Source organism: Piliocolobus tephrosceles, chromosome 13, assembly GCF_002776525.5.
Source record: "Piliocolobus tephrosceles isolate RC106 chromosome 13, ASM277652v3, whole genome shotgun sequence".
Taxonomy (NCBI): Eukaryota; Metazoa; Chordata; class Mammalia; order Primates; family Cercopithecidae; genus Piliocolobus; species Piliocolobus tephrosceles.
This window is the reverse complement of record NC_045446.1, coordinates 56130907-56151835: the sequence shown is the minus strand read 5'-3', so window position 1 is coordinate 56151835 and position 20929 is coordinate 56130907. Positions and strand designations below refer to the sequence as shown.

General features: G+C 46.2%; 1 protein-coding gene across 1 annotated transcript in view; it reads right to left on the bottom strand.

Moving 5' to 3' along the window:
* Positions 1–19960, bottom strand: part of TRIM66 (tripartite motif containing 66) — a 46942-nt gene extending 26982 nt beyond the window's left edge. Inside the window, exons 1-9 of the mRNA XM_023189810.1 lie at positions 19861–19960; positions 13209–13312; positions 11122–11269; positions 9800–9932; positions 9354–9470; positions 7860–7974; positions 7168–7314; positions 4454–4571; positions 1381–2285 (exon numbers count right to left, since the gene is read on the bottom strand). Coding sequence (XP_023045578.1) covers positions 1381–2285; positions 4454–4571; positions 7168–7314; positions 7860–7974; positions 9354–9470; positions 9800–9932; positions 11122–11269; positions 13209–13217 — 1692 coding nt within the window. The 5' untranslated portion in view covers positions 13218–13312; positions 19861–19960. The remainder of the gene's footprint in view (positions 1–1380; positions 2286–4453; positions 4572–7167; positions 7315–7859; positions 7975–9353; positions 9471–9799; positions 9933–11121; positions 11270–13208; positions 13313–19860) is intronic.
* Positions 19961–20929: the final 969 nt, after the last annotated feature.

Below are 20929 nucleotides of genomic sequence, written 5' to 3'. Positions count from 1 at the left end.
CACTTTAGCAGTCATAACCTAATTTTGACTTACATTTTAGCTTGTGGCCCTCTACGAACCCTAGACCCTTCTCTGCCATCACATGGATTATTCTATATCTCCTCAAAAGAACTGGGCCTCAGGGGAAGACATTGAAGCATGATCTGAAGTTGTCAGTACTGAAGCATAAATGTGAGGCCTTAGATTCTATAATAAAGTAAAAATCTGTAAAGCTGCTTTGAAGATATAAATGTGATTACAGATTTAAAGGGGACACCACTATAGAAAAAGTGAGAGAAGGGTAGAGAGAAGAGGATAGAACAGGAGGTTTTGGGGGAAAAAGAGAAAATCAAGAGCTAAGAATGAAGATGTGAAATGCAGCAAAGATCCCAGGGGTCCAGACTGCACCTCTTCAACTGTCTTTTAGCTGAGAAAAAAGAGGAGCAGCATCCAATATCCTCCTATGGAAAGAAAAAGACTTCTGTGGCATTACAGAAATGTCAGCAGACCAGAATCCAAGTCTTAGCTCTACCTCTCGACGTTGTATGATATGTAGACAAACTGCTAGGCTTCTCTAACTCCCACTTACATACCTATAAAGCACAGATGGTAACGCCTACCAAACAACATTGTCAATAGGATAAATGATATGGTGCATATAAAACATACCCAGCTTAGTAGAAGTAAAAAAGTTTAAGTCTATATCTGTGCAATATTATAAAAGGGCTGCCTGCCAGCATCTAACATGGACCCTCACTCTGCTCCTTAAGCTCTGCCCTTCCCCCTGTCTGGGATTCATAAGGTCCAGCAACGGAGCTAGGCAGATGACAAGATAAGAGACAGCCTCTCTTCTGCTCTGGCACTGGTAGGAGTTTAGCACAGCTCAGAAGGTACCATCGGTGGGCAGGGTCCCTACTGTCATCCAGGAAGACAGGGCTAAGCCAAGCTACTCTGGAGAGTACTGAGCCTAGATCTAAGTTGGGACTCGGTACTACGCTCTCTGGAGCTTTTCTGAGGTGGGAGGTTGAGTCCAGGGTAGTCCTGAAATGTGAGGGCTGAGCTCAAGGCAGCCCTAAGGTGCAGAAACTGTATTCCTGTGCTGCCTTGTTTCAGTAAGCTAGTGGGTGGGTGGACAGAAAGGCCTCCAAGAGCTCATCTTCAAGAGATCTCTGTGTCTCAGCTGCTCATCTACCTCTGCAGAACATCCCTGCAGACCACTCACCCAACAAATTCCATTGATTCATATCCCAAGGTAGCCAACTCTGGGTTGTGGCAGCCACATAAATATTTTCCCATCTTCATTGTAGAGAGAGGGCCACAAGCTGAAATGTGGGGAGGCTGTGTTCTGTGAGTGATCCTAGGATGGGCAGAATATGCATGCCAAGCCACCCTGACGCTTACCTGCAGGGTCTCCTCCTGGCTCTGGGACTGAACAGGTGCTGGCTGCCTCACGATGTAGTTGATCTGCCCCACAATGGTTTGCTGAAGATGCTGAGGAGATTTGGTCTGACTCAGTTGCAGGCTGGGCTGTTGAGCCTGGAGAAGAAGCTCCAAGTCCTTCTGCATTTCCTCCAGCTCAAACTTGTGGTGCATTATGTCCACATTCTGAGAACAGGCAGGCCCAGGAGGGCTCTCGTGCTGACTAGAAGCCAGATGCTGGGATGGAGGTAGAGGTGGGTGTGGCTGCTGTAGGGGAGCGGGGAGGGGAGGTGGTGGAGGTGGTAACTGCTGCTGTGGCTGCTGCTGAAAGTGACTGAGCTTCAGCTTCTGGTGGTGGCCAAACTGGACTTGGATAGAGGGTGTCTGTAAGGTGGGCTGGGCATGGGTTCCTTGCTGAACATCCTGTGGGGGGACAATGCACACGGGCTGGGAAGTCAGCTGCTGCCCCAGCCGCTGGGATGTGCTCTCCTGCTCCACAGGGGGCTGGGTTTCCAGCCAGGGCTGCAGCAGCTTTGGTGGATGAGGGCTGCAGGCCAGCTCTTTCTCCCTGGGCAGCAGGGCAGAGCACTGCAGAGACCCCAGCTGCTGGGGCACCATCTCAGAGGGCTGCCTAAAGTTGTGGGCTGGGTGCATGCTGGGTGGGGGGACATGGCCTTTGAGGGAAGGCGAGACTGAGGAGCAGTGGGAGCAGCACACGGATGAGGAGCACACTGCTGGAGACTGGAACTTGTGAGAGGGGTGGCTAAGAGCCTCTTGCTGAGCCACTGGAGACTGGTGGCTTTGATAAAAGGGTGATGGCCCCTGTAAGACTCCATAAGCAGGAGCATCTGCCCGGGACACTTGTCCACCTTCAGTAGTTATGCAGCCTGAAAATGCAGAATAGAGAGTTTTTCAAGTTTTTCAAGTTGCTCCCACCTTGCTACTTCCTGCTCCTGGGACAAAAGAACCTCATTCAACAATCCTGTACCAGGCACAGAGACTAGGAAATTCAACCCTTGATATCCTAGACTCAGTCTAGAATGCTGCCAGTAATAGCACCTGTATGGACCTGCTTTGGGGGTCTAGGATATTTGAGAAATTAGCTCAGCTTTTACCAGATGCTCAGCCCTGACTCTGTTTCTGTCCCACTAGGGAAACCATAAGCTCTCTCAAGTAGCACTTACTCATTTTTTTTTTTCAACAGAACAGCCCAATCAGACTCTGACAAAAAGAATCAACTTTGGGGTGGGGAGGAAGTATGCTAGAAAGTAGCAAAGGGTAGAAAGTCATGCCTGGGACCAATGAACAAGTTCCCAGATACAGGCGTGGGGAACTGTGTGTTGAGCAAGCAGGATGGAAGAGAGTGGGGAAGCTCTAATACCAGGTAATATGGTTTGGAGCTGTGTCCCCACCCAAATCTCATGTTGAATTGTAATCTCCAGTGTTGGAAGTGGTGACTGGTAAGAGATGACTGGATCATGGGGGCAGATCCCTCATGAATGGTTTAGCACCAACCCTTTGGTGCTGTTCTTGTGATAGAGTTCTCATGAGATCTGATTGTTTAAAAGTGTGTAACACCTCCCCCCTTGCTCTGTTTCTTGCTGCTCTGTCCATGTGATGGGCCTCTTCACCTTCTGCCATGACTGTAAGTTTCCTGAGGCCTCCCCAGAAGCCAAGCAGATTCCAGGATCATACTTCCTGTACCTCCTGCAGAATCATGAGCCAATTAAACCTCTTTTCTTTATAAAGTACCCAGTCTCAGGTATTTCTTCACAGTAATACGAGAATGGACTAATACGCCAGGTCAGTGCCAGGTACCAGCACTGCCCCCTGAGGTCTCTAGGTCCCTTGTGCACAAGTAGGTCTATGGCTAACTCAGTCTAATGACTCCTTCATCTCATTATTTTGATGAGGCTTACTTAGAGGAAGTCTGAGCTCCTTAAGGAAAATGTGTTTTATTCACCATTGGTTCTTTGGTACTCAGCATGGGGCCTAAACAAGAGTAGGTGCCTATCAAAGGTCTGCTGAGTTAAATCAAAGGAAAGAGGGAAGAAAAGAAATAAACCTACATATCATTTGTCACTTTGCGAAGTTCAACAAATTTTCAATAAGATTAACAGCCTCAAATGAAGCAGCTGGCCATCAGTTTAACAAACTCGTTAGGCTGTCAACACAGGCACAACTTCAAGCTGTCTACATTCTGCCTAAAGACTGAATGCCAGCAAATGTTTGCAGCAGGGAGGAAAAATGCACAAGGCCATGAATTATCTGCTTACATCTCAACTCAAAATGGTATGTCTGGCCGGGCACGGTGGCTCAAGCCTGTAATCCCAGCACTTTGGGAGGCCAAGACGGGCGGATCACGAGGTCAGGAGATCGAGACCATCCTGGCTAACACGGTGAAACCCCGTCTCTACTAAAAAATACAAAAAAAACTAGCTGGGCGAGGTGGCGGCGCCTGTAGTCCCAGCTACCTGGGAGGCTGAGGCAGGAGAATGGTGTGAACCCGGGAGGCAGAGCTTGCAGTGAGCTGAGATCCGGCCACAGCACTCCAGCCTGGGTGACAGAGCGAGACTCTGTCTCAAAAAAAAAAAAAAAAAAAAAAAAAATGATATGTCTGTGTAACACAAACATGCACACGCAATTTCACTGTTGCTGAGATACCCCTGCTTGTGCCCACACATGTAGACCTTTGTGTGACCACAGAGACACACATTCATCTGTACTGCCATACAGCATTCTAGAGAGCAGGGTGACTGTCTTGTCTCCTTCTCAGCAATAAAACCAAGGTAACAGGACATTTACACAGAATGGTAAACTCAGATTTCAGCTGGTCCCGATACAAAGTCCTATATTGCCTCTGTTATTTAAATTCCTCATTCTCTCCTCTTCCCCCTCAGAAAAAAAAAAAAAAAAGTTTGCTGAATGATTCCAAGACCACTGGCAGTCCCAGGGAGTGCTTTTTCTTGGGCATATGCTGACCTACCCAGTAAGGTAAGTAACTAGGTCAAAGCCCAAAGGGTGGGTAGGCCTGGGTGGGTGGGTCCAAGCTCACCAAGAGAAGCTAGCTGCTTGGTCCAGAAGTTAGGCTCCCAGGTGAATCTGATACTCCAAGGGGAGCCAGGATCTGTGTTACAACTTGTCTCCAGCAATCGCTGCATCTGAAACACAATCTGACAACAGCACCAAAGGTCATTTATTTGGGCATCTTGCACCTAAATGACAACTCCCCTTCCCTTACTCTTTGGACAACCTGAAAGGCTCAAAGTCATGGCCCTTTAATCTCTGGTCATCCTCCATATTCTCATTCTCTTGCACCTTAGCACCTGCCCATCCTCCCAGCTGATCCCTTTCCTCTTATCAAGACTTCTGGAACCTACAGTCTTTTTTCTTTTTTTTTTTTTTTTTTTTTTAATTGAGACCGAGTCTCACTCTGTTGCCCAGGCTGGAGTGCAGTGGCACGATCTCAGCTCACTGCAAGCTTTGCCTCCCAGGTTCACTCCATTCTCCAGCCTCAGCCTCCTGAGTCGCTGGGACTACAGGCGCTCGCCACCACACCCAGCTAATTTTTTGTATTTTGTTTAGTAGAGACGGGGTTTCACCGTGTTAGCCAGGATCGTCTCAATCTCCTGACCTCGTGATCGGCCCACCTCAGCCTCCCAAAATGCTGGAATTACAGGTGTGAGCCACTGCACCCGGCCTGGAACCCCTACATTCTTATCTTTTCAGGCCTCAAGTGATTTGTCATTCTCACTCATGACATCATTGACTGGTGCTCCATTCATTCTACCATCACCTCAATTTAAGAGCCTAGTGGGGGCAGGCATTTTCTGAGCTCCCCATTGCTGTACTTCCATTTGCAGGTAAAACACCCTTCTGTCCTACACAATAGCCCTCTTCCTCTCCCATCACTTTCATCTATTTCTCATCACTAACTCTCCTATTTATCCAGGGCTTTGGCAAGTGTCCAACTTACCCTGCCATCCTCTAGTTAACTAATGTCCCAACTAACATCTTAGCCTCTTATTTCGTTGATCTCTTGCATAGCAACCACCTTGTTTTCAGTTTAGTCACCATATCTAGACCCTATTAATCATTTACATCCGTTCTACCTATGAGACCTTTAAACTCCAACAACCCACCCTGGTCATAACAAGTTCATGCTCTTTCAGAGTATGTTCTTCAACCTCTCCAAGCCCTGCTCCTTCAGTCCACAGGACTCCCCAGCTTCCTGTCATTTACAGTAATGATATCACTACTGTCCTAATTCCCTCCCCATCGCCAACTCCTACTCTTAGGTAATGCAGTCATACCAAAGCCATGTTACCTGGGGCCACTTCAGTGATTATTAATTTCAGCAGCACCCCTCAGCCCTTTCTCTTGTCACTTCTTGTCATCTTTCTCTTCCACTGCACTCAATGACCATTTAAAATCTTCACTTTGGTGCTACTTACCAATGTTTTAACCCTCTTATTATCACCTCCTATTTCACAGAGAAAAAAAAAGACACCATAAAGGATAAATTACCCCAAACTTGTATCCCTTCTATCCTCAAACTTAACTACAGCATTGTCCCCTTCCTGTCCTCCCATCTCAGAAGGGACTGTCCTTGTGTTTAAGGTCAACCAGTTCACTCTATATCCTTCCTCCTGCTTTCTCAGTGTACTTACCCCACCACACACCCCTCCTCTCTATCTTCAACCTCTTCTCCTACATACATGTGTGCAAATGTTTTCCAAGCTTAAAAAAGTTTCCCCCAACTCTGCCGTTTTCTCAGGCTATGTTTTTATTTTTCTTCTTTTCATTTCTGTCTCTACTTCCTCACCATCCATCCTCAGTCTCCTCATTCTAGCTTTTGACCCTTCTACTTTGCTGGAGCTTCTTTCAGAAGATAGCCTGATTCCCAGATCTCGAGGCTGCTCTTCACTATTCATCTTCTTTCACCCATGCAGCATTGCCAAACGGGTCACTTAAAATTGGAAACTGTTCGTTTCTGTGTACCACACTGTTTTGCTTCCAACTTCTGACCAGTGCGTCTCACTCTCCTCCACTCATCAACTTCCTCTGTCTATGCTGAAAACGATGGTATTCCCTGGGTTCCCAACTTTCTCTCTTCTTGCTCCACACACTCTTGCAAGGTGATACCACTGATTTCCTGGTGACTCCTACATTTCCTTCTCCAAAACCAACTTTTCTTCTGACTTCCACACCCATATATTAGAACAGCTTTTTAATGGTAGGTGGCTTGGAGTTGGTTTTGGATGCACTATAGGCACCTTAGACTCAAAGTATTCAAATATAAACTCCATCAACTTTTCTCAAAATTCTTGCTCCCTCTCCTGGGTGCTGCCGTCCTCTCAAGCCTAATACTTCAAACTTATCTCCAAATCCTTTTCTCTCAGACCCCCATGTAAACCCCAGTAACTTTCTATGAGATGCCTAGCACACTACTCATGTCCAGGGTAATGTCTGAACCAGTGACCTATGACAAAAAGCTATAGACTTTCCCAATTGAGCTACCACTGGGAGGGCAGGACCATTTCAGCACCTGTGTCCTCTTTGCACTATGGGATTTGGTGAAAGATGGTGTTTACTTACTAACCCAAAAGCAGTGATTGAATTTGAAGGATGGATGGAGCTGCTATTTTATTCCTCCTTCCATCCTAAAAAGAAAAGGCACTTCCAAGGACCACCTCATTGCCCCTGTGACAAAGGGGATGCTCTGATAAGCTTCAAGAACAGGCTGAGGAGTTGGGAGATTCCTCTTACCAGCTCTTTGCTGAAAAGAAAAGGGACACTGGTTTTGCTGCAGACAGCCCAGTTGATGAAATTCTGCACATGCTCAAACTGACGGTTGAGAACCATGATGCTCTGTAACTGCTGTTCCAGCTTCCGCTTTCTCTCATTAGTAATCCCCTGGGTACAGAGAGAAGACAGTTATTGGACTGTAATCCACCTGCTTGGGAAGTCTGGTGGCCTGTGTATGTCACTGATGGAATCAGATGAGACTACCCTTCTGAGAGGACAGCAGGGCAGAGTGTTGCCATGGGATGCTGGCCGATGGAAAAGGGGAGGGGGAGATGGTGGGAGATTTTATAGTGCAAATATGGAATGGATAGTAAATGAAAGAGGAAATGAATAAATGTCTATATCTCTTGGACATAGATTGGTGAAGAAGGTAGTTTGTTTCATGACTTTCTCTTCCAAGATTATAACCCTGTGTAATTAAGGATGGAAGCTGTTTAAGAGACAGAGCATCAAAGATCAGCTTGAACTGATTTTCTAGTCCTTCATGAGCCACCCTCCCAAAATTAGGCTGACATTTTAAAATGCAGGGAGCAGGAGAGAGCTATGGAAGCTGCATATCTGAATTACAGCCTAGGCTTCCCTCAGTCCTGGGACTAGCTTGATCTGTGGATGGTTTCTGAACCTATCCATCTGATCCATCTGTCTATACATACCTCTAATTCCTCTATTAGCCCATTGGCCTGTTTGTTCAGCTCATTCATCAGAACCATCTTGGCCATTTTGATCTGGTTTTCCACCTTCCTATGCTGATGCTTCACTTCAAAAATCCTGTAAACACAATGGGACAAACCATGGTAAGCTTTCCTCATGGACTATATGAAGACCAGGAGACAGCAAACATAAGAAGCAACTTGGAGGCTGCCTACTGATATCAGGGCCTAGCAGACACCAAATACAAAAAAAAAAGAGCCTTCCTCCACCACCGCACCTTTTGTACACCTGAGCCCCACTTGACCAAAGTTCAGCTTGGTTTTCTCTAGGTAAACCTCAAGTCTACACCCAGATCAACCCAGTAGCCCCCAGTTGACACAGCACTAGAGGTAGGACCAAAAGAGAAAGTATGGGAATGATTTATTGTAATTTGTTGTCTTTAAAAGGAGGATGCTCCAATAAATGTCGCCATGAGGCAAAAATAGGCAGAAAGCAGACTAGTGGTTTCTGAGGGCTGGGAGGTGTTGGGGGAATGGAGAGTGACTAATAATGTTTACACTATTGGCATAATAATATATTATATAATAAACAATAATAAACATTATATAATTATATAATAAATAAACATGTTTATTATAAACATATAATAATGTTTATATTAATGTGGCTTCTTTTTGGGGGGATGAAAATGTTTTAAAAGTAGACAGTAATTATGTACAGTTGCACAATTCTGTGAATATACTAAAGGCCACTGAATTATACATTTAAAAAGAATAATTTTATGATATGTACATTATATCTCAGTAAAGCTATTTTAAAAAATTTAAAAAGCATGGGCTTTGAAGTCACCACAGCCCCAGCGTCTAAACCCAGCACAGTCACTGGCTAGTTGTGTGATCTCAGAGAAGTTACCTAACCTCTATGAACCTCAGTCTCCTCATCAGTAAAATGGAGATAATCCCTGACTGAAAGAATGGCAAGAACTGAATAAAATAATGCATACATGATACCCAACGCAGTGCCTGCCACATGAGGTGCTCTCAGCACCTACCACTTCCTCTTCCTATGTAAAATACCAATGATTTCATGTGATTTGTAGATTTATAGAGAACACACAGGGAAAGGGGTGATAAAGCGCAGATTGCTCCTGGTTTGTTCCACCCTCATAAAAAGCAGCACTCTCGTCCCTACTGTCTGCTTGGTGCCCTTGTTCTCAAGCATCAACTTCTGGCTAGTTCATAAGGTGTATGCTCTGACCCAGACTCACTCTGATCATCCTGACCTAGCTTGGTCTCAGTTACCAAGTGATGACTTAATGATCCCTCCTTGGCCCCGAGACCTCTAAGGCCAAGACATATGCCTTCTAGGACATATGCCCACATCTGCTTAACCACAGTTCTTCTTCACAGGCACTACATCTGACGGCCTGGTGTCGGAATCCCGGGTGTGCAGGAACACAGCATTTCCAGCACCGGCAAGGCACTAGCCTGTGCTACCTGTCCTCAATTTGCTTTGCAGATGTCTGTAGACTGGATTTCTTATGTGCCACCTGTGTAGTCACACTTTCCAGAAGCATCCTCTGGTTTTGCAAAACTTCTTCAACATGTCTGCACCTGGGGGATGAGACAGAGAAAAAGCTGAGAAGGGCTGAGTCCTACTTTGAGCATGCCAACCAAGCGGGAATCTCCACAGGGGATTGTCTCAGCCAGACCCATGGAAGCTGTGATGACTTCTAGTGAAAGCCTAAGGCACCACAGGCCCTTAGCCCATTAGGCCTTTTCCAGGAAAGTACCACAACAGGAGCAGGGAAAAACTTCAGCCCAGGGGCTGTAGGTTGGCTTGGGCAGGGAGAAGATTTTGATGCATGGGGAGCCCCAGAGTTCTCACAAGTAAGAAATCCAGAGCCCTCCCCAGCCCATTTCAGGCAGTCTGTCAGCCCTACCTGTGTTCTTTGTGTTCCACCATTAGGCAGCTATGGCAAGTGAGCATATCACATGTCTCGCAGAATAGCTTGAGTACTTCCTGTGTGTGTAGAGGACAATACAAGGTGAAGTCTCCGGGACCACCACTCACTCCTGCCAGAGAAGACAGAGAAAGTGGGCTTCTGTTGCTCAGTTAGACAGACCTCTCAGTTAAGATCTGCTGCACAGCCCTCAGCCTTCAGAGGACACTGCAGAAACACAGAGCTTGGGGGAAGTGGTACAAACAGGAGATGACTCTCCAGGGGCACAAGGAGGATTTTGGGCTTAGCTTGGCTGGATTTGCCCAGTTGTCCAGAAATAGCACACCATCAAGCCTGAGCATCCCACTACCTGCTACAGGCTGAGGAAGGCACTTGCTACTACTCCACATAGATCTCCTGCAAAATAATGAATCCTTCACAATTAACCTCAACCTGTTCATTAATCAGGATTCTGTTTTTAACAGAGCTGAAACCAGCTACCCAGCCTTGCCAGACTCCAGGCTGGATCTCATGGATCATGAACTGTGGTTCCTGTGGATTTGACAGATGTAGAACCCCTGTCACAATTCAAGGGCCTTGAGAAAAGACTTTCAAGAAGAGTGTCATTTAAAACAGATGGTGGCCGGGCGCAGTGGCTCACGCCTGTAATCCCAGCACTTTGGGAGGCCAAGGTGGGCAGATCACCTGAGGTCAGGGGTCCAAGACCAGGCTGGCCAACATGGCAAAACCCCATCTCTACTAAAAATACAAACATTAGCTGGGCGTGGTGGCACATGCCTGTAATCCCAGCTACTCGGGAGGCTGAAGCAGGAGAATCGCTTGAACCCAAGAGGTGGAGGTTGCAGTGAGCCGAGATCGTGCCACTGCACCCCAGCCTGGGCGACAGAATGAGACTCCATCTCAAAAAAAATAAAAATAAAAATAAAATAAAACAGATGGTGCTGGATAGACAAACGAATAAGCCTTGCTCCAGACTAAGTTAATCAAGTAAATAAATTAGAAGGGTGGCATGATTGCTCTAGAGGTGAAAGGCAGGGAGCTCAGCTAGCTTCCACAATAATCCAACACCTTCCTCCCTGTACCATTTCATCCACACTCATCCACCCCCACCCCCCACAGGGAGGGACAGGAGTGAGTCACCCCTTTGACTCTGAAGGAGACTTCCTTTGGGAAAGGTTCTGAGACTGTCCCTACCTTCTCCCCCAGCAAGGAAACAAGATCGAAGAGCTATTCCCTAGGGATCTTAGGGTTCAGCCCTGCTTTAGGGCACGGGAGTGGGCGGGGAGAGGTAGAATTGGTACCTGGAGATCCCTTCTGGGCCCGAGGAAAGAACGGGCCCCCAGAGACAGGGCTGTGTCGGTGTTCCTCTGTGCAAGAGCTGCATAGCCAGCGATTGCAGTAGGTGCAGAGGATATGTGCTGCCCTCTTCTCCTTGCACTCGGAGCAGTTCTGGAAGCAGAGAGTTCTGGAGTTACTGACATGATCCTCATTTGGGTCTGCCTCCACAAGTGGCAAATACTCTAAAGACAGGGGTCCTGCAGGCCTATTCCTCCACTATTTTGGAGTGTAGTCTATTTTGCAGAGCTGTCTGGGAGTAACATGCCAGGGCTTGTGAAAGGAAGCATCCTTTGTGACCAAAAGAACAGTGGCTATGTCAGGCATGGTGGCTCACACCTGTAACCCCAATACTTTGGGAGGCCAAGGCAGGAGGATTGCTTGAGCCCAGGAGTTTCAGACCAGCTTGGGCAACATAGTGAGACCCCATCTCTACAAAAAGTACAAAAATTAGCCAGGAGTGGTGGCACATGCCTGTAGTCCCAGCTACTAGGGAGACTGAGGTGGGAAGATCACTTGAGCTCAGGAGGTCAAGACTGCAGTGAGCCAAGATCATACCACTACACTCCAGCCTGGGCAACAGAGGAAGACCCTGTCTCAAAAAAGGAGGAGAAGGAAGGAGGAGAAGGAGAAGGAAGAAGGAGAAGGAGCAGGAGGAGGAGGAGGAGGAGGAAGAGGAAGAGGAGGAGGAGAGGAGGAGGGGAAGGAGGAGAAGGAAGAGGAGGAAGGAAAGGAGGGAAGGAAGGAGGGAGGGAGGGAGGAGGAAGAGCAGCAGCAGCAGCTGTCTCAGGGGCTGTTCACATGAGTCCTGTCCTGAAGCTAAGGATACCCAGATACATAAGCCAAGGATCTGACTTCACGCTATCCATAGCACACAGGATGGTACGCATTAACTGAGTAATGCTGTAATAAAAAGGATGCAACATATGCAAAGGAAGCAAAGGAAGCCTTCCAAGAACTCAGTCTAGGAGTGGCTAGGAAAAGTTTTACAAAAAGGAAACATTAGAGCTGGATACTGAATGACAAGTAGGTTCGCCAGGCAGACAAGGGAGGAAAATGTTAGAGGGAGAGCACTGGCAAAAGCAGGAAATTCAGAGAGGAGTGCTTCAGAGAGGAGAAGGCCCACATATGGGATTACACAGCAAGATGGTCAAATGCAGCCAAGAAAGGGCAAGTACAGAACAGCGTTCAGAGTTGTGCTCCCACACCTGGGTTCTGCCTGATCTGAGGGTATCTAGGCCTCTCCCAGTCCAAATGTTCATTCATTTGGTAAGCAAATATCTTGCCAGGGCTGATATAAAACATCAAGAGAAGGGGAGATTTGGAAAAGTTGGCCTATCTGTGCCTGAATCACAGAGGCCACCAAACTTATGTGAATTCTGAAAGTTTTACTAATTAAACTATGAATTCCTTGAAGGTAGAGTATATGGGTCTATCTCCCTAATATCCAGCACAGGGCCTGGCACATGTGAGACATTCAGCACAAATCAGTCACAGGAACAAGTAAATTAGTAAATTAGCAATTTACTAATTTAGATGACAAGGATACCCTAGTGGAAAGAGGAACAGAAGGGCTGCCAGCCAGTAAGTGATAAAAAATTTAAGAAATTCAGGAAAAAGGTGATAGTTGGTAAATACAGGCAAGATTAATAAACCCATTTAATCTAGGCTGGTATATGAATTTCAACTCAGGATAATAAAAAAAATAAAACAAAAGCCCAGTACTGGTATTTTTCAGTAAGAGCTGTAAGAGAGAAAAAAATAATTATATATACAGTAAGCAACTCTTAATATACCTTAACTTACACTCACCTTCTGCTAAAGGGATTGATACTAAAAAAAGTCAGTAATTTTCACTTAATAGAAAACCCCCTCATTGTTTTCCCCAACTCATGCATTTTTATTTTCTTCTAGATGGATGGATGGATGATTAGTAAAACTGAAAGAGAAGTAACAAATCATATAGAGTGATAGATAGATAGACAGACTTATGGACAGGGGTCTCACAGATTTCAGAAAAAGATCAGCTGCTTCTTTCCTTGCCCTGACTTACCCTGGCCATCTTGGGTTGCTCAGTAGGAACACACTGCAGAAAAAAATGTTCAGTTACATCCCTGGTAAGATATACTTGTTCACACCCAGGACAGGAGATGAGCTCTGTGCAAGAAAGAAAGATAGCAGAGTCAGAGCAACATGGCTGATTATACCTAAGGCCTGGACATGGGGCTTTCTAATACACAACGCCAAGATACGTGGCAATACCCATGTCTGCCAAAATGAACTACATTTGATGCCATGGCCTGCATTTACTATGTGGGTACCCTGAACATCACCATCCCATTGGGGCCTTCCCTACAGACCAACTGGTCTCCTCACATTCTTGTCTTTACCTGGTCCTACCTTCCTCCCCACCCCATAAGCCATGCTACTACAGGCCCAACCCTGCTTTGGTTCTGACAATCAGGTGCCTTCTTGCTGCTCCCATTCCTCATTCCACATCCCTGAGAGCACAGCTCCCATCACTAGCCAAGATCCAGGGAGTCAGTTTAGTTAGAGGCACAGCTCCAGGTCATTACAGTTACCACATAGCAGGATGATTTGGAAGATCTCAAAGCTACAGCTTCCAAGGCTTTAGTCAGAGAAAGGCAAGCCCTCTCTGCCTGCTCATCTAGGAGGTATTTTTCTCTTAGGACAGCATATACCAGTCAGCCTGCCTCTGAGGCTCAGAGGTCTTTTGGAGGGCTCTCTCCCCATAGTACATGTTGGATGCAACATATATATGTATATTTTACCTACGAACAGCTTGACCTACAATCTCTCCCCAGAGAAATATATCAGTCTCTAACACATTCTTTAGCGTAGTAGGCTTCTGGACTATAAAAGTAGCAAAAGACTCCCACCCTGGAGACCACAGTGATTCTGCCGGCCCACCCCAAGAGCAGTCAACCTACTGGGAACAAGAAAATGAGCCTCTGGAGTAGGGCAAGGTACCTGCGTCCAGGGATGAGGGTGATCTGGAAAGGGGTTGGCTATGGCAGTGAATGCAGCAGTCCCGCTACAATCTCCTCTGTCTCATCTCTTCAAAATACAGAAGATGGATATAATGGCAGTTGCTCCAGACTTACAGTCAGACAAATGTAAGCCCAAATACCAGGCTTACCAGCCAATGACCTTGGGCAAAACAATCTCACTTAATTGCTCTGTGCCCCACTTTCTTCATATGTAAAATAGGGAAAACAAGAGTTGCTGTGCAGATTAAATTAGATAAAACTTCAGAAATTACATGGTCCTCCATGAATGTTGACTTTGGATTCAAAAGATTCCTCATATCCTATTCACAGTAATGCAATAAACTCAATTATCAACTATCTCTGGTGATGAAAGTTAGTTTGACTGGTAGATTCAAAAAATGGCCACAAATTCTTCCTCTCCCTGCATCCATACCCTGCAATCCTACCATCAAAAGGTAAGACTCTCCACGAGCTTCAAGTCAGTGATGAGTTTTTAATTTTTAAAAGAGGTAGGACCCTTCGCCCTTTGAATCTAAGCTTACCTCGTGACTTTCTTTGGCCAACAGAATGCAGCAAAAGTGACAAGTTCTCCAAGCCTAGGCCTCAGTGGCCTTATATAATTCTGCTCTTGTTCTTAGAACTCTAAGACTGCCATGTGAAAAATCTAACCTGGCATTGAGATCGCTGGAAGATGAGAGAGCATGCAGAGAGAGAGAGATCTCAGTTGTCTCGGGCATCCTACCTGAGGCCATCATAGACCAGCTAGCCCCAACTAACACACTAGCTGAACACAGACGCAAGAGTGAACATAGTCATAATTATCTAAGCCCAGGCCAAACCAGAAGAATTACCCAGAGAATCCCAGCCCAAACAGCCAAACTGTAGAATCATAAACTAAATGAAGTTTAGTTGTTTTAACCACCAAGTTTAGAGGTGACTTGTTATGCAGTAAAAGCTAACTGATACATCCCGGGAAAATCAAAATCCACAAAATCATGAAAAATAATAGTTTAATACTCCCTCACCCCACCAAAAAAAAAAAACAAAAAGGAAGAAAGAAAAACTTTCTGAGTCTTTGCAGAGCCATGAGTGTTAATGACAGGACTGCATCTGGAATGTCCTGCATATTCTCCCGCCTGTCAAGAACAATGGCCAGAGGTGGAGAAGGATGCTCTCCACAGGTGACATCATCCAGGGGAATAAGGCTACCGTCCCTCCCTTCCGCTTGGTTCAACCTAGGGAGGCCTCCTCATCTACGCCCAGGACAGAAATGCTGCTCTAATCGTTGAAAACAACATCCACAAGACTTCCCTGGTACCAGATGCCCAAACATCAGTCACTGTAACATGGCCTCATGAGCAGAATGAAAAAAGAGAAAGAACTTAATAGGTCAAAGAAGGCCTCATTACACATCCTTTGCTCCCTTGGCCTTAAAGCGAAAGTCCTCAGCTTGGCATTCAATGCCCTTTGGAAATTGACCTTACCTCTCTCTAATCTCATCTTTAGCTTTGCCTGCCATACACCCTGTGTTTTTGCCATGCCCAATATCTCTGGTATCTCTTGAATACACCAAACTTTTGCCTGACTCTGTGTCTGTGAAAAATGCTGATTCCTCTTCCTGAAATACTCTTTCTTGACCCTCTCCTTTTCAGATAAACTCCCATTCATTTTTTCATACCTGTTCAAATGTTCCACCTTTGAGAAGCAGGGTTAATTTCCCCCAGGATTAGTTAATTAGTCCCTCTTCTGGGTTCCCACAGCACCCTGAACATCCTTCTAGCACAACAAATATCACATTGCCTTTCAAATACCTGTTCATATGTCTGTATACAAAAATAAACCACAGTTTGTATTAAAGGATATTACTTGGTTTTTAGCAGATTGAATTATAGAGTAAGTCCTCACTTAACATCACTGATAGGTTCTTGGAAACGTCAACTTTAAGCATGATGACATAAAATGAAACTTTTTTTTTCATCAATGTTATAACAAAAGGATGTTTACTTAAGGACCTGCTGTACATCGTTTTGCTTAAAATCATAGTTTCTAAGAATCTAGTCGATGATGGTAAATGAGGACTGCATTTCTTTTTTTTTTTTTTCTTTTTTTTTTTTGAGATGGAGTCTCGCTCTGTCACCCAAGGTGGACTGCAGTGGCACAATCTCGGCTCACTGCAACCTCTGCAATCCGGGTTCAAGCAATTATCTTACTTTCTACACCATTAAAATGAGGGGAATAGGAATGCAGGGAAGTACAAATTATCCAACCCATTTACCCTGCCTACAGCAGCCAGGCGTTTTTTTCTCCTGGAAGCCAGGCCTGGTGGCTCACGACTGTAATCCCAACACTTTGGGATGCCAAGACAGAAGGATCATCTGAGGTTAGGAGTTTGAGACCAGCTTGGCCAATATAGCAAAACCCAGACTCTACAAAAAACACAAAAATTAGCCAGGCGTGGTGGGGAGCACCCTGTAATCCCAGCCTCAGGAGGCCAAGGCAGGAGAATTGCTTGAAGCTAGGAGGCGGAGCTTGCAGTGAGCCGTGATTGCGCCGCTGCACTCCAGCCTGGGTGACAGAGTGAGACTCTGCCTCAAAAAAAAAAAAAAAAAAAAAAAAAAAAAATTAAAAATTAAAAAAGAAATTGAAGAAAAAGAAATATTATCCTGGGCAAGATGGGAAGGAACAGAGAGCCAAATAGCACCCTGGCTATCATCCTTGTCAGAAAGTCAGGGAACAAGTTTGTAGTTGAAAGGAAGCCTGGATTTAAGAGATTACTAAGAGGGGCTGTGCAGCAAAGAGCAGAGATGGAGAATCATCACAGTGGTGCAGGCACTGTCTCAGGGAGGCTGCGGGCCCCAGAGTGGACCCAGAGGACATGCGCTCTCTTTGTGTCATAACACCTTTGTCCAGAAATTCTTCTCTTCCCTCAGAAGGTCCCTAACCCCATCAAGCTGTGTCAACCTTGACTTTTTATTTTTTTTAAAGAGATTCTCCATCTTTCAATGAAGATATCAAAGTAAAGTTTTACTTTAGACAATTGGAATATATCAACTCTTAGAGCTGCATATAACCAAACATCTACTTAACAATATTTAATATTAATTTAGTTATAAATACATATTTAAATCACATTGTACATAAAATATTATTTAGATATCATGCTTTTTTCCATTTTATTTGGTTAATTATTATTCAAACGACTGCCCTACTCTTGTGTTTCACATACAAAAACACTGATTCTGAGAAATATAGAGACAGGGCCCCAAGTCCACATGATTATCCCCCATGAGATGTGGGGCTTCTGCCTCCAGAATGAGGAAGTCACAGACACCAGAGGTGCTCCTGAGAACTTAGGAGCCTAGGAGAGCAGCTCTGAAAGTGGAGGACATTTAGTCCATCTGTCACAAGTGCAAACACTTCTGGTCCTTGAGAAGTGTGGGACACATTTTCATCTGTACACCACCACTCTCTGAACCAGGCACTTTACATGTGTAAAAAATTCCCCAGGTGAAAACAATGTACAACCAAGTTTGAGACACAGCACCTATGAGAGAGCACCCCCTTCCCCTGTAGCTGAGCCTGATAGCTGTCTCCTATATCATGCAACTGAGAAAGGCACGCTCGCTCAACTGCACCCATTAACTTGTCATTTACCTAATGTAAATGACGAGTTTTAATAATGGGTGCAGCACACCAACATGTCACATGTATACATATGTAACAAACCTGCATGGTACCCTAGAACTTAGAGTATAATAATAATAATAATAAAAAGAGACTAAGAAGTTAAGAAAGACTCTGAATTCAGCTGTGATGTAGTTCCCCTCTGGCAGAGAAAAGGGCAGATTCCCAACAGACAAGTAGTGACCTGATACTCCTGTATCTGGGGATTGGCACTGAGTTGGGAGCCAGACTCCCAGCTCAACTGCAGGACCCATAAGCAGACCTAGAGTGCAGCCTGAGGTTTGGCACTACAAGGACTGCTGCTGGGACCTAGAACATGCGCTGAGCGTAGGCCTTAGTGAGGCAGCAAGGAAGTTGGGCCCACACTGGGTAGTCTACCTTTCAGACATGAACAGCAGGGCCAAGGCAACATGGACACCAGGGAGGTAGGGGAGGAGAGAAATCCCAAAGAGGTCTCAGAAAGCTGGTATCGGGTCAGCTTAGGTCACCAAGCGAGAACACATACGTCACATAAGGCTGAGACCAATGCTAAGCAATCCTCTGAGCATTAGGAAGCCCTTCATTCCACAGCTCTTGTCCAGGGCTCCAGGCAACTAGAAGCTGGGGTCCAAGCTCTGATCCCAACAGAGCAATAGCATCCACTGGAGGAGCCTGATGCTCCTCTGCTAGTTCCAACCTGTAGACCCAAAGCTGGACAGAGCTTCACTGTTCATCCAGGCAATTCCCCACCAGAGATGATGACATGGAGGCCCAGAGACAGGGAGGGGCTTAGCTAAAATCACACGGCCCTTGTATAACATAGCTGATACTGTGAACCACTAAGCAGTCCCTGATTACCTCTGTAGCCACAGGTAAGATTCTCTACCTCCCTATGCCTCTGTCAGATGCTAAGCAATGAGAAAAAATGCTCTAGTTGTACCTTCTGGCAGGCTGGACATCCTCACTAACAGTTCTGCCCTCCCACCGCTGGGCAGCCCCAGTCTACCTAGCACCAGCTAAGGCCCCCACCACACAGCCCCTGAAGGCTTCCTCCAACCCACCACTCAGAGCAGCACCACCTTCAAGAAACATGTTGCACCCCATCCCCAAATACCCAGTCCCGACTAGAAAGACAAATTTTTATCCAAGTCACCCCTAAAGTGACTGCTGCTTCTGCCCCAGCTGCCAGCAGGCTTACCTGTGGCCCTGATGCCGTGATTAGAGCAACACCTGGGATAGACGTCAGAGGAGCGACAGGTGAGACCACCACAGGTCCAGAGAATGGTGCTTACCAAGCACCCAGGAACACCCACCCTGCATGCTGCAGCCAGCCGGGCTGCAAGGCCTAAGCCTCGGGGAATGGATACTGGATAGGGTAAGGGGAGCAGCCTGGATCCTCTCCTTTCTCTGATGCATCCTCAGCCAGGGCTGCATTTCTCTAGCTCACCTGAGATACTCCTGTAGGAAAGAGCTTGGTTGACTCCTCCTGTTTCTGTTTATCTCGAAGGCTCTGCAGCAGTTTTCCCAAACTGAACAGCGAGAGGGAGACCTCAAAGAGGCGACTCTCTTCCTAGCTGCATCTCCTTCCTAATCCTCTGGGTGCCTTGGAATAGAAGCTCAGAAGGAAGAAAACGACATTTTCAACTTTCAGGAACTAGCTCTGTCGCTCTCTGCACAGCTCGGGAGACAGCACTCTCAGCCTTTTAGGACTCCATCCAAAAATCCATCAGCCCTCCATGTTCCCCAAAATGACAGTGCTCATGTGTGGCTGGAACCTGCCCCGATCCGGCAGCTCATTTAAATAGAGCTCATCACAACAACAGTGTTGGTGGAGAAGTGAGTAGCTGCAGGGCCCTGGGGACCCCCTGTTTATACGTAGGAAGAATGATGCAATCTGGGTATCAAAATAGCAATCCAGAATGGAATAACAGGCTCACGCAGCAGCGGTGCCTGCACAGCCAGAGCTCAAGTTGACACACTCTGTCAGCCCCACACTGCTGCAGCACGCAGATGCCAGGCACACACTCTCACCGCATCATTTTAAAAAATAGCAGGAGCCCAAGATATCCCTCCGTGCCCCCGGCACTGAAGGAGGGTGTGGGGGAGCCTTCAACAGACGTTGAAATCTGTCTCCTACATACTCACCTGCTCCTGCCACTTCACCTGAAGTCCTTATCCTGTGACGTCACAGTCAGTTGCCATAGTGACCAACTGTCCGTCACAAGCAGAGGATTAGGACTTCGGATGGAGAAGACACACATTTATGATGCAAAAAGGTCCTGGGGGGGGTCTCCCTTGGCAGTTAACTCTACCCACCAGGAAGATCCAGTCACATATAAGCAGGGAGGGAAAAAGGGAAGGATGAACAGGGTTGACTGGAGGAGATATTAGGATGGGGCAAGGCTACAAGTACAGCATAATTTCAAAAGCACAGAGCAACCAGATGAGGGGGAGTGGCAGGGATATGCTTGGAAAGACTGGCAGGAGAGTAAGCTCCTAGAGGAAACTGAATGCTAAGCTCGGGAGCTTGACCTTCATCCTAAAATAAAAGGCAGCCCAAAAAGCTTCTGGAGAGTGACTGAGCTGGGCTTTATGATTATCTTGATGGACTGGACACAGGGAGGTCAGGGTAGTTGAACATTAATGGGACCCTGAATGAGGGTAGAAATGGAAAAAAGCAACAGAAGACTCATTTCAAAGAGAACTGACAGGACACAAGCAAATTAGGATGTTGGGGCTAGTGGTAGTGTGTGAAGAACAAAGAGTCAAGTGGAGGGCTGTCATGAACAGAGGTAGGTAACAGGAGGAAGAGAGCAGTGGCCAAATCCCATGTTATCTATGCCTTCCTTTCTCTGGCATCCTTGCCCTCTTAAGATCAGGCCTCATTCTGCCTTGCCTGGACCAGTGATGCCCAAATCTGGAGAGCTTGTTAGAAATCCTGAATCTACCAAACCCAAATCTCTTGTGTGTGGATGTGGGACTGGGAATTTTTAGCAAGCATCACAAACAATTCTTAGGCATTCAGACCAGCACTGGTTCAAAGCCCAGCAATCAGGAACCAATGGCCTGGACAACTGCAGTAGTACAGCAGGTCTTCCTG